Source organism: Alternaria alternata (assembly GCF_001642055.1).
Source record: "Alternaria alternata strain SRC1lrK2f unplaced genomic scaffold CC77scaffold_9, whole genome shotgun sequence".
Taxonomy (NCBI): Eukaryota; Fungi; Ascomycota; class Dothideomycetes; order Pleosporales; family Pleosporaceae; genus Alternaria; species Alternaria alternata.
Window position 1 is genome coordinate 536,233 of NW_017306198.1, and position 13,061 is coordinate 549,293.

The 13,061-nt window shown below is 50.6% G+C and overlaps 5 protein-coding genes and 1 non-coding gene across 6 annotated transcripts; 5 read left to right on the plus strand and 1 right to left on the minus strand.

Moving 5' to 3' along the window:
* The first annotated feature begins 4,359 nt into the window (after positions 1 to 4,359).
* Positions 4,360 to 5,470, plus strand: CC77DRAFT_853746 (hypothetical protein). The gene has a single exon (XM_018533437.1). It carries the CDS (start codon positions 4,608 to 4,610, stop codon positions 5,313 to 5,315), a length of 708 nt encoding a protein of 235 aa, XP_018386574.1. The 5' UTR covers positions 4,360 to 4,607; the 3' UTR covers positions 5,316 to 5,470.
* Positions 5,471 to 5,549: 79 nt separating this feature from the next.
* Positions 5,550 to 6,569, plus strand: CC77DRAFT_1019944 (hypothetical protein). The gene has a single exon (XM_018524949.1). It carries the CDS (start codon positions 5,626 to 5,628, stop codon positions 6,493 to 6,495), a length of 870 nt encoding a protein of 289 aa, XP_018386575.1. The 5' UTR covers positions 5,550 to 5,625; the 3' UTR covers positions 6,496 to 6,569.
* Positions 6,570 to 7,255: 686 nt separating this feature from the next.
* On the plus strand, positions 7,256 to 7,327 carry CC77DRAFT_t37. Its single transcript has one exon. It is a non-coding gene; the product is annotated as a tRNA-Ala (tRNA).
* A 923-nt stretch (positions 7,328 to 8,250) lies between these two features.
* CC77DRAFT_961840 (NmrA-like family protein) lies at positions 8,251 to 9,649 on the plus strand (the record flags this gene model as incomplete). The annotated part of the gene is made up of 5 exons (XM_018535628.1): positions 8,251 to 8,284; positions 8,337 to 8,407; positions 8,459 to 8,673; positions 8,727 to 9,097; positions 9,172 to 9,649. The coding sequence occupies 5 exons, from the start codon at positions 8,251 to 8,253 to the stop codon at positions 9,432 to 9,434; spliced, it is 954 nt and encodes a 317-aa protein (XP_018386576.1). The 3' UTR covers positions 9,435 to 9,649.
* Positions 9,650 to 9,758: 109 nt separating this feature from the next.
* On the plus strand, positions 9,759 to 12,170 carry CC77DRAFT_961844 (hypothetical protein). Its single transcript, XM_018535629.1, has 2 exons — positions 9,759 to 10,155; positions 10,208 to 12,170. Exons 1-2 carry the CDS (start codon positions 9,802 to 9,804, stop codon positions 12,002 to 12,004), a joined length of 2,151 nt encoding a protein of 716 aa, XP_018386577.1. The 5' UTR covers positions 9,759 to 9,801; the 3' UTR covers positions 12,005 to 12,170.
* Positions 12,171 to 12,308: 138 nt separating this feature from the next.
* CC77DRAFT_1060856 (hypothetical protein) lies at positions 12,309 to 12,985 on the minus strand (the record flags this gene model as incomplete). Its single annotated transcript, XM_018528365.1, has 3 exons — positions 12,309 to 12,499; positions 12,532 to 12,768; positions 12,820 to 12,985. The coding sequence occupies 3 exons, from the start codon at positions 12,983 to 12,985 to the stop codon at positions 12,309 to 12,311; spliced, it is 594 nt and encodes a 197-aa protein (XP_018386578.1).
* Between the last annotated feature and the right edge of the window lie 76 nt (positions 12,986 to 13,061).

Consider the following 13,061-nt stretch of genomic DNA (forward strand, 5'->3'; position numbering starts at 1 on the left):
TAGCGGGTTGTGATGATGATGTAACACTTGGACCCTTTTCTTGGCTTTGCACGAGTTGTCTAAGATTGAAACGAATTCATTGGTGTCTTCTGACCACCTCTTTATCAACTTCCTTACTCATCTCGGAACCTATTCCACCCCCATGCTCTTGATTCAGTATCTTGGCAATGCTGTAAGCTGCCTGCAGCCTCGGAGATCGACTTTCAGCCCAGTCACCGCCTTCTGGGAATTCAGAGTCCCGGCAAAATAGCTTGGTTGGGTTAAGGTTGAGGTGCATGTTACCAAGTGAGTCTTTGCCGCTTGGTCTCGAGAGGAGTTTCTCTAACACCAATCGCATGTCTTCAACTCTCTTCAGCCATCTCTCGATCCGAGGATCGAAACACATGGGACGTTGACGTGAAAACTCTAGGAGTAAGCCTGCAATGCCCGCTGCAATCGGGGTTGCGCAGGAAGTCCCTGTCAATCTCTTGAATCCAGGGTCTCGCTCTTCAGTAGGAAGATCCACAGGCCATGTTGATCTTATCCTTTCGCCAGGCACCGTGAATCTGGATCTGCCGCCTATGCCGAACGGATTGAAGTTGCTCGGTCTTCCCTCAGCGTTGGCTGAATCAACAGCGATGACTTCCATTGCACGAGCCGGGTACGCCATACCAGTTTTTGCCCAAATGCCTTCATTTGAACTTGCTGCGAAAAGCAACACCTTCTGCTCCCGAGCACGCTGGATTGCTGCATCGAGTGCATCGTTATCATTGAGCTGCCAACCGAGGCTCATGCTGATGATGTCGACTTTCTTTTTGACGGCATCCGTAATTGCGTCCGCTACGTGTTGCTTCTCGATTGGTTCGTTGCCCTCGCAAACTCGATACACGTACACGTGCGCGTAGGGACAGACGTCTAAGATCAGACCTGCGGCATGTGTCCCATGTCCTTTGGTATCGGTATCCCATGGCAAAGAAGGATGCAGCTCCGTTCCACGCTTGATCTTTGGCCCTTTCAATAACCCCGGTACCCGACCTTTCGTCGATTTCCTAGCTACACCGCTATCGATCACGGCAATCTTTACACGTCGCTCTGCTTTGGTGTCCTTGTAGGAGTCATCCTGATACTTGTCCAGAAATACGTGGGCATTTTCACGGAGATTCTCGAACCATTCATCGACACCGACCTCACTGTATTCTGTTAGCGAAGTCTCGAAAAGCCAACAAGTAGTCGCCACTTACGCTGGAGATCTATCGTCCTGCATAGATGTTTCATCTTGTGTCGGTACGCTCTGTCGTGGAAGATCTACGGAAGAAGTCCTTCTATGGCTCACATTGTGTGCTTGTGACACCCGCAATTTATCTGACTTGATTCGTTCGTTCGATCGGGCTCTCCTCGCCTTCTTATCTGGATCCGGTTCGTCGAAATCCCGATGCCAGCCCCCTGGAACAGTCCACTCTGCGGCTCCGGTAACCGACGTATCTGTCTGAAATATGGGAAGCGGTTCTGATGGAATCTCTGACTGAAGCTGCTTATCCCGAGCGGCTTTACTGGCAGATGTATTGTCATCGTTCTGTGGCTCCCCACCAAATGCATTCTCCGGTTGTGCTCTATCGCTTTTCGGAGGAGCGGACACAAGATCCTTTGGAGATTCAGGTGTCGCTTTTTGGATCTCCTCAAGAGTCGGAAAGAATAGATCTCTATACGGAGAGGGTGGTTTTCGCGCACTTTTTGAAGTATCATCAGCGCTCACGTTTAGAGATGGAGCGCATGTGCGACTAGACTGATCCACTGCCTGCTGGACTTGGTCTGGTGTCTTGGAATCTTCCGCTTGGTCTACATTGCTTACGCTATCTTTGGAGCCCAGTATCTGCGCTGATGTTCGATCAGTGTCTTTTGGCGTTTCGGATGATCGACGAACCCGCCTCGAATCGGTCGACGCAGAACGGGGCTCTCGCTTTCTTCCGGTATTCGAAGCCAAAGAAGCTACCTCATAGTTTGAGTGTGAGCTCGTGGGTCTTTCTCCTTCAATCTTGACTCGAGATTCTACGTCAACTATAGGTGGCTCTTGGTTATCCTTTCGTTTCACGGCGTATCTCGAAGATGAATGCTCTGTTATCCTTATTGACGGTGCCGAAACCGTTCGCGACACCCTCTCATCGCCTGGATGCGTGCGATTCGAATGGACCTTTCCTTCGGAATCCTGCCTTTCGCTTGGCTCTGAGACGGATGGAAGTTGTTCTGAACGGCGTTTGCTCCCTCCCACGGGTGTCTCTAACCAGTTCGATTCCCTGTATTGTTCACCCGCCGAAGCCCGTCTGTTAGCTCCCGCTGGCCTATCCGGCGTTTGCGATTCCTGCACTGATTTCGAGTTGTCGCTAACTTTTTTCCGCTTGGAATCCACTTGTTCATGTTTTTGGTCTGGTATGCCGACTTCTCGTGTAACCCCCGACTCCGGTGCTGGCTGCGCCTTCCTCGCTTCAGCCTTCTCTTGCAATTTCTGGCCCGGAGTCGTTGTGCGCGCCTTTCCATTTCGTGTAGGACTTACTCTCTCTAGCTCTGAAGGTTTCTTTCTAATAAGATCTGGAGAACGGCTGACCGTAGAAGATGATCGTCGCCCTTTATCTGGAGTAGCGCTCTGACTGCGTTCGATCAGTTCGTTCCGACTAGAATGTCTTCGGTTAGACTGCTCAGATCTTTCTTCAGTACGATCTGAACCACGGATAACGACAGAGGCAGAACGCAGACGCTTCGGTAGATCAGTCTTCGACTCGATTGCTAGTGAATCCTTCGATAGAACCTTACTACCCAGAGGACCTGATGTAGAGTATTTTCTGTCGAGCTCTCTGAGTTTCTCTTTAGTAAGGCTTGGAGACTGCGAGACGGTAGAAGCAGAGGATTGGTGTTTCGCTTGCTCATTCCTTGTTGATCGAGCCGAATCGTCCTTCGATGTATCTTTCGCACGCGGGCGGTCAGAGACAGATTCCACCTTCGGCAAGGATCTTTTCGGACTTTGTGGCGTATTGGGAGCCCGCTTGTCGGATTTTGGACTTGGACTTGATGGATTTATCGGGCTCGAAACTTTCTTCCTGACATCTGACTGCCTTCGGCTATTGCTTTCTTTCTTCTGCGTTGCTGGTGGGTCTTGGTTTCGATGTTTTGGGTCTGTCCTTCCTTTCTCCTTCCACTCAGTTTGAGTTGCCTTCTTTATGGCCTCAATCTCTTTATCGACTTGTCTTTTTGTTTCTCTTCCCTCATTCACCTGTTCTGCTGCTCGTCTCTTAGCTTCTGCCGCTCGTCTTTCGGCATTGGCCTTTTCTTTTTCCATCGCTGTCTCCTTTTCTTGTGCGATCCGCCTCTTACTATCCTCTTCTTGCAAAACGATCTTAGCTGAACAGTTTCTTAGCAACTTTTTGGTGTCTTTGAGGCACTCCAGGTGGTCAGATTCCTCTCCGCCTTTGTATCGATCTGCCTGGAGTATGTCTAGCAGCTCGAGACACCGCGTTGAGGCATCGTTGTATTTCTTCAGGTTGAAGAGTTCTTTTGCGAGGTTGAATCTGACTTTCACTGTCTCGATGTGGTTTCTTCCTAAGCTCTGCTCCGCTCTGTCCAGGGTCTCAATGTTCACATTAACTGCCTTCATAATGTTGCGGTCCGAGCCCGATCCGAACAAAGCTGAAGTGAGGTCGACACGATCTTTGATAACATCCTCCATGGGTTTTCTGGTCTCAGTGTCCACAATGGCTTGGTATGTGCTGATTGCTTTGCCATAATCGTTGTTGGCCAAGTAAGTGTCTGCTAATCGCCGCTGAGCATCGAGATGTCGCTTTTGTGCAGCCGAGATGACCCTATTTTTCGATGCACTCAAGCTTTGGCATCGCTGGAGATTCTCTAAAGTTCTCTTAACAATTTCCAGATGACAGTTTGTGGCTCCCACAATGTCGCCCGCGCTCATGAGAGTGTCAGCCAATCGCTCCCGCGAGTTCAGCGTGGATTCATCCAACTTTCCGCGACGCTCTTCGAGCAGCTTTGTCGCTTTATCGAAAGGCTTCACTGCATCTTGATAACGCGCCTTGCCCACGAGGTCGTCACCTCTCTCGGTAAGCACTTTGATGTCATGGTCGACTGTCATATCACAAGTGATAGGACTGCTAGGCCACAGTAATACCAGAGCTTTTCTTCGTACAAATACTGATCATAACGAGACCGCATAAACCGTATAATGGTACGTTGCTGGTGCCGTCGTGCAAGAGATCTTAGTTGCCGTCTATCTCCAAACGGTGGCTCGTGCCGCGAAAATCGCGAGGTCCGAATCGGTGCAGAACTGGATACTAAGTTGAGCCGCAGTAAGATGGAGTCCTTCGGCTGACCTCGTGATGCCGCTTAGGCAGCTGTAGGGTGGGGGCTGAACGTAGTTCGCCTGCATGCCCCATATAGGCCAAGCGAATATGCAGCCGTTCAACGCAGTACCGGACTAATTGCCCATTGTTAAGTAGCCCATTGTAATTGCGGCACAGCCCCGATACCCGCCAGCCTTCAAGATTCCCAGCCTGCATTTTTCACATTCCTCAAGTCAGTGCCGGCCATGTAGCTTCAATCTTCGCGGCGATGCGAATTAGTTCCACCACATGCCTGCACTTCCTCCTGCGCCTCAGAAAGAATCATGGATAAAAAGTCAAACTTCCCATGGCCCAGATCTGGGATCCAGGCGGCGACCTGCATCCATCCTTGATCCCTTGCCGAGTTTAGTCGATCGAAGGGCGCACACGTCACCTATCGTAGCTGCTGCAGCTGTCGAAGAGACCGGACCGGTCAGCCCAACGCTCCAACGGCCTTCTAATGAAGTCATTGGGGGAGCTTTCGTAGGAGCATTCTTAGGCTTCTTGATATTGCTACTCCTCATAAAATGCTGTCGCGGCCGAGGTCCCAAAGACGGCGAGAAGAATTCCACAATCTCTAGTTCTACATCTACAGGAAGAACCCCTGGAAACGGTCCCCTACCTCCGCCGCCCATCTATGATCCTCCTGGCCGAAGAAAGACGACCACAGGACAACGAGAAACAGAGAAGTTTGTTGCTGCAATCAGGGGGGAACCGGCATTAGTCGTGAAAAGAAAACCCAGACCGCACCGTCCTGGAAGGCACGGTGTAGAGGACTTGGAATCTTTCTCAAGCCACAGCGACAGGCAGGAGAAAGGAAGAGTATGTTCCCATCTCTGCATATATTACTTCAGCCTAACTAAGTCAAATCACAGTCTGCTCGTCGTGGTGAAGGTATCGAAATCCATAGGATGGATATTCCTAATAATTTCCGACTACCTGGATTCGGCGAAGTGATAAGGGAAGTCAAGCCTTAGGTACCAGGGCTAAGAACTAGCATATACAGATGCGCCATCCAGACGAAAGATCTTTTCATCGCGAAAAGATAAGCTTTTGCGGCGGCAAGCTGGGCTGGGCAGCTGGCCGGGGAACACACCGGATGCACACAGCCCCACCGGTCATGCAGCTACACGTATACGGACGCTCCACATCAGCATCGGCAGCTCATGCATACATCTGACATATGAATTTCCCCTACCCATCTAAGCTTACAAACATCCTATCTAAGTAAGCATCGATTGTAGCCTTCCACCTCAGTCATCTCGCCATGTCCTATACAAAGCCAACTTACTTCCTTGCGCCACGGCGTCCAAGCCCACCAGATGGACCCATACGCCTAGGGGCCATTATACCCTCACCAACTCAACCCGACGAGCCACTATATTTACCTCCGCCACCCCCGAAATCTGATACCAGCAAGTTCACAGAATACAACTGGAGCGGGTCCCACGCCAAACAGTCATCGTCTCACTTCGGAGTCTGGACCTCTTTTCTAGAATGCGTCCTTGGAATTGGTGCAGATGTCAGTGTGAGCTTGGACAAATCTCACCACCAGAGCTGGAAAGTGGATACGATGACGACGCAGTCATTTCTACCTAGTCGCACTTTTCTAGAACAAGTGGTGGGACATGAAGATGTGAGAAGGTACATCACCGAAAACCGTTTCCGCGAGAAGGTCTATATTATCACCGGCGTTATGATCGCATCTTCGGCCGATATCTCGGGCCAGAGACTTCAGGAGAAGGGACTCTACGTTCATGCTGGCGTTGATGCGGCGGCGTGGGCTGGTGTGCCTAGTGGCCTTTCGTTCGGTCCAGAAGGAAATTGGAAACGCAAAGCTGAGACAAAGGAATCGAGTCGAACAGCAGATGATTTTGTCTTTGCGTACAGGATCCGTGAGATCAAGGTACGGAGGAAAGGTGGAGTCAAGGCGGATAAGCTGTATGACAAGGGTGCTTTATTCGATACGGACAAAAAGAGGAAGACAGAAGACTTGTATGAGGTAGAGGTTGATGGCTTGGGTGACGAACCTGATGTTGATGATGTCGATCTGGAAAATATGGAGGTCAGGCAGAAGATTGGAGACGAAGGGGAAGAAGAGGAAGTTGTTTGTGTTTTGCCAGAACCTATGGATTGAGTACACAATTGCATGAACATGCAAGCAAAATGTATATACTGGGAACAAGTACAACTGCTCGTGGCAATATTGTGATAAGTGTTTGAGGTTTCCGAAGTCCAGGTGCAGGCTAGCTCCCGTACGCTAGTTCACCTGGGCAGTGGGCACCCAGGACCCTGACCTGAGGTCTCCACGCAACCACTCACCACTGAGATCGGCACCACCGATCGCGCTGAACCAACGCCGGCTGCATACAATACGAAGAACTATGTCGACGCCATCATTGCTACCAAGTACGTGTACGCACAGACAAGGTAGTCGTGTTTAACGCGTAAGTCGCGTCGAAGCATCGCGATATGCACGCGTCACGACCGTCTGCTTGCGTAGTATTTCAATTCGGCCCAAGTCCTAGCAGCCGTTGCCCAGGGTTCGGAGGGCGATCGCCTGACCAACAGTCCTGGCGGCACTGACCGATGGATTTGTCCAACACTCAAATCTCCCAACACACTCGACTTGTCTCATTTCGAGTGTCGCCTTTGACACAACAAGCACATCGTCGACGCTCCCGCTGCCGAGTCGGACCGGGCCAGTGAGCATGGGGAAAGGCTCGTCGAGGTCTGTGCGCACTTGCGGTACAACGCCCCTTGTCGTCCCACTTCAACTCGTCCCCCTTGAACTACTGGTTTGACCCAAAGCGAAACTGCCAGAAAACGATGCGCTGGAGTTCAAAGCCTTGATACATGATCCCATGGATTGCTTAGACCTCCATCAAGCAAAAATCGGGCTTGTGGTTTAGTGGTATAATACTCCCTTAGCATGGGAGTGGTCCAGGGTTCGATTCCCTGCAAGTCCATTTCTTTTTTGCTGGCAACGACGTCGTGGCAGATGGTGCTGATGTCGCTGAGGTTGCCTAGGATCATGTTTTTGGCCATTTCAGATGGTCCGCGTAAACCATCCCTCTGGCTGATTTCAAGGTTGCTATTCGCACAAGACGCTACAGTGACTACAAGACTCCAAATCACGACTGTCTGCGGTTGAGCTTCCTCGGGTCTTCGTCTGTAATAGTGTTTTCCATCGTGTTTGGTTGGTTTGGCACCGGGCACCGTTGTTTATTACAGTGCGCCGTCGCAAGAACATACCAAGATGCCCCGAAGCATGTCTTTGAAAAACATGACAAGGGATGCGAGAAGTTGGTGCTCATAGAGAAGGCATGACATTAAAAACCCCTACCACCCTTCCTGAATGAGCCTCTCCTGAACGGAGTTATCGCTATGAGCACGCTTAACAGGTTGCAGCAAGATATCGTTTTGAACACCCTCCAAAACCGAGCTCGATGTCACCTGAAATGCCATCAGCTTTGGACTAGAGATCAAATTGTCAGCAATATCGATATCGACAGTTGAGAGACTTACTAGCTGTAGAATATGAAAAGATCCAGAAACGCTCGATCAAGCTTTGTGGACCACCTTAACGTAATATCGAGGGCAAAACAGAATCGCTGTCGACAAAATGCATCAACAGCCAAGTATAAGCAATTACTGATTGCCAATGTAACTCAGTTTATTACAGCGAGTTCGGTGGACAAAATCACGCATTGAGATGCATGTTGCTGGATCGGCCGAAAACTCGGTGGAAGACTAGATATATAAGAAACCCGCGTTGCACTTTGTAAAAGACATCTAAAGCATTAGAAAAAGCATCCAGAATCAAAGAGTCTTACATTACCTCTTCTTCTTCAAAACTCCTCCAGAATCAAACCCAAACTCGTAGTTCAACATGGTCAGGATCGCAATCGTAGGTGGTACTGGGAGTATGTTTCTTGCTACCTTGCACGAAGCGAACCAAAACTTACATCTTCGAAGACGTCGGACAGGAGATTGTGGACGTGCTTGTCGCTAGCAAGAAGCACGAAATCTTGATCTTCACCCGCAAGGTCGGTACCCACCAGATGCCCCCCTGCAGACCAGTGCTGACTCTCCTCTAGGATATCTCGATGGAAACCACAGATTCGTCCGTTAAATGGGCCAAATCTACCTACGGGGATGTGAATGAATTAGTTGGTCAACTGCAAGGCATAGACGTGGTGTTGTCATTTATCGCCCCGCATGACCAAGAACAAGGCTTCTCCAGCCAGAAAAACATCATCGACGCGGCAGTAAAGGCCGGCGTCAAGCGACTCGCACCTAGCGAATGGATCTCGTAAGTCGCTATCATCTTGCTAGCTCTTTTCCCATATACTAACGACCTGTTAGAGCTGGCCTAGAGCACCTGGACTGGTACACCTTCAAGGCGCACACACGCCAGTACTTGACAGAGCTCAACAGTGGCAAGAAGGTTATTGAGTACTGTCTCTTCCAGCCAGGTCTCTTCACCAATTACTTTACTCCATACCCGTCAACCAAGCACATCAAGCCACTTGAGACACAGTGGGACTTTGCGAAGCGTAGGGCTATCTTACGGGAAGGCTCTGATAACGACTATGTCACGCTTACGACTGCGGACGATCTAAGCAACGTGGTTGTGCGCGCGGTGGACTACCCCGGCGAATGGCCGCTCGTGGGTGGTATTCGAGGGTCTCGTATTTCCATCAAGGAGCTCATCGCCCTTGGAGAGGAGATACGCGGTTAGTCACCCATCTACTTTCAACTCACTCAACCCCATCCTTTATTGTTTCATCTACTAATCAAGGAGTTTTAGGCGGGCCCTTCACGATCGACAGGATTCCGAACGAAGACTTGAAGAATGGAACATGGGACGCTTCCTGGCTTCCTAAAGTCGAACATCCCTCCATTCCACCAGAGTTTGTTGACGCATTTTCGAAGAAGATGGTGGGCGGTATCTCGTTGGCTATAGGAGCGGGATGTTTCGATGTGGGCGATGAGTGGAATCGTTTATTGCCTGATTTTGAGTTTACGGACGCCAAAGATTTTTTGAGAAAGGCATGGGGTGATAAGAACTGATAACTTGGATTAATCTAGCGTGTTTCGCAGTTGCCAATGGCCGTAGCGCGACCAGTGTAGTCGTAGCTTGGGAAGATTCTCCTAGGGCAGAATCAGAATGTACTGTCGTTCGTTACTGCCTATGCCAAATTCTGCTAGAAGTATTCGACTTGCAGAGAATCTGATCGCGGGATCACTACAACTATGACCAGAGCTGTCGGGTTATGTTGTCGCACGCACCACGTCGTATCGTTCCAAGGTCAGGTACGTCAACGTAGGTGAGGCGAGGTTTCGTCCGCCGAAGCTCGGGCGGGCGACCAGATCACTACCCAACTCATTATAAACATGCATTCGCCTCCGTCCAAGTGCACAACCCCTTCACGTGAAGATGCCGTCACATGTCGACTCCCAAAACGATGAAAGAGCTGCAAAGCGAAGAAAAGTGCGCAAAGGAACTCAGAGTTGCTGGGAATGCAAGAAGCGGAAAGTTCGATGCACATGGGCGTTGCTTACCAACTCAACGTGCGATAATTGTCTACGAAGGAAAACAAAATGCGTCAGTCAGGAGTTCGCGGATGATTCACCTGCGAGTACCAGAGTGACCGATGGAGGAGTAGAAGATCGGTTAAGCCGAGTCGAGAATCTGCTTGAGCGCCTGGTCAACGGCACGGCCTACGCAGGTCGGGACGCGTTGGGAAGTCGCCTCGATACTGCAGTGATGAACGGTTTGAGCAACTTGGTTGTATGTATATGATGTTGAAGATTTGTCTCCAACTACGGCTAACGCCTGCAAGGACTATGCAAGAAACGTTGACATTACCCCATCCACTTCCCCAGAAGCTACATCGGCACTCACGAGTCCACCACAAAATTCAGAACCATTGCATAGCAATCTTTACACTGGAATATCTGGAAATCTCGTGGCAGCATGGCCTAATAGTCAAGACCTCGACTACATTTGCAAACTCCCAGTTGGCCTCTCAACACACTTGCACATCAAACTGACCTCATCTTCGGCCAAAGTCATGAGCCAAGTACCGAAAAGCCCTCGGGAAATGTTGCAGTTACCACCACCGGGATCGCATCCGGTGCTAATAGCCCGGAAGCTTCTTTTGTTAAGCAGTCTATTGCAGGGTGCGCTATCAGCAGGCCAAATCCCACAAGATCAGCATGGACATTTCAGTGAAGTCATGTCTCATGCAATGGATGCAGCAGTGAGAGTTGTGACTTCCAACGACAAGCTGACCGCCTCTGTCGAAGGTATCGAGTGTATCATGATCGAAGCTATGATCCAGAACTACGCTGGCGACCTCCACTGTGCATGGATGACTGCACGCCGGGCGTCTGCTGTTGCACAGATGTTGGGTTTGCATCGTGGCAGCTCAAAGCCATCTACTTTCAAAGTCCTGGTTCCAGAAACGAGTTCAGGGTTCGATCCAGATCAATTTTGTTGTCGCATTATCGAAATGGACCGCTATCTGTCGTTGACGCTGGGACTGCCGCAATCTTCACTGGAGACTCGTGGGTTTGGTGCTGAAGCAATGGCGGCATGTCATCCACTTGATCGCATCGCTCGTCTGCAGTGCATAATCGCGGATCGCATTCTGTCACGTCGAGTGGGGGGACCCAACAAGAAGAAAAGCGAGAATATCCAGCATATTGACGAAATGCTAAAGGAGGCGGCTGCACTCATGCCATCGCAGTGGTGGCTGACTCCGGACTTGGACGCCAACAACTTGACAGCACCGAACCCTCTACCAGAAGTCGCTCGTGCAATGTATCAGTTTTCTCATTTCCATCTAGTCTTACGGTTGCATTTACCGTATGTTCTTCGCTCGTCAGGGAACAGCATGTGCGAGCACAGCAAAGCCACTGCTATTCATTCTGCTCGCGAAATCATGTCTCGATACATCGCCTTCCGCAAGTGGAATACTGGAATTTACTACTGCCGTGGAGTAGACTACCTCTCTTTCATAGCCCTTATAGTACTGTGTCTGGTGCACATTGATGCGCGTAATCAACCGATGGCCCAGCACGAAGTAGTTCTCGATCACAGCCGTCCGAGTGACCGCGCGATGATGGAACGAACAGTCGGCATACTACGAATCATGGAAGACGATGCGATCGCAACGAAACTCTCTCGTATTATGGAATACCTTCTTCAGGTGGAAGCAGCATCAGCCAGCGGAATTGGCTACAATACTTCCACTAGCGAGGTTGATGAGGGGCTAGCAACAGAGTGTGACGGTCGGTTTGTGGATGAGGAGAACGGCGTGCTGCAGCTCCAGATACCATATTTTGGTACCATCACTCTTCAGCGTGGGTTGGCTCCGTCTACCGTGACAGCTGCGGGGATTCTATCTACCCAAGCATGTGAGCATACACAGCCATCACTTACAGCGTGGGACAATCAATGGTCATTACTCGATTCATCAGAACATATGGGTGAACTTGACGATTGGACACTGCAGAGCATCAACGAAGGCCTTTTTGGGGATTTACTCGGGTTTGGAAGTACAGATCAGGGCCCTGAGCCAGTTTTGGATGAGTCGTTCATTCACATTCCTTCCAGCCTTGAGATGGGAGAGTAGAGTGGAAGGCGCAAGGGTGAAGGCGTCTTCATCGCAAATAGGCCTAGCGCGTCGCGCAAGGAAGGAGCTCTCATATCTGTCGAAGGGTAAAACGCGGCATCTTTGAAAGTGACATGTTAAGATGTGGATTTCATGGTCAGCTATAGACTTGAAGGATGGTGTATGTGTGTGCGAATGTTCATTCCTAAACTTGTTCAAGTACTGAAATCCTCCAGACAAGGTATCTTTAAGCCCGTGGCTAAATAGCAAAATTTTTAACGCCGGAAAATGCAATCCAATAACACCAGTGTATGCAGATCGTAAATCATGATCTTCGTTTCGCGACACGTCCGCCGGTGCGTCCACCGGTAAAGGGCTTCAGCGCGCCCTTGCCTCGCGAGGCGGGGAAAGAGACCCTGTTCTGAGGTCTGCGGCGAAGTTGTTTCCGGGTCTGGCTCTTGTCCTTGTTCTTGCGCGAGTTCTTTGCAGAGGTGGCGGCAGCGTCAACGTCCATATCTAAGAAGTCAAAGTTAGCCCTTGATTCTCACTCAGCCAGTGCGGAGGAAGCGGGTCAAAGGCGAATTTGAGATGGCCGTGGTTGGTGAAGCCCAGGATGTCAGAGCACAAGCCCAAGTGGAAACACAGATTTCTGAGCTGGCAGTCTTCGTCTGCTGAGTCGAGGGCAATGGAGGAGGGGTCGGAGAGGGAGCGCGGTATGGGGACAGTGAGTAGCGACGAACCTTTGGGCAAGTCCTCCTCCTTGGTGGCATCGTCGGCGGCGCTGGCTGGGACAGAGTTAGAGGGTGCGCATGCTAGGGGTCGGACAGGCGACTCACTTTCTTCGGTTTCCATGTCCGTCTTTTCGGGTTTGGGCTGCGCAATCGTCTCGAGAAGTTTGGCGTGCAGGCGCTCGGCGCGCGCCTGCTCTACGGGGCCAAATACATTGGCGCGAAGCTTGGTGCGGTTCGCCTTTTTGCTGCTTGCTCGTGCGCCTTTGGCCATTGTGTCTGTGTGTGGGATTGGCCGGGAATATCTGGGGTGAAGGCGTTTGCTGGTCGGTGGGGGAAAAGTTGAGGGA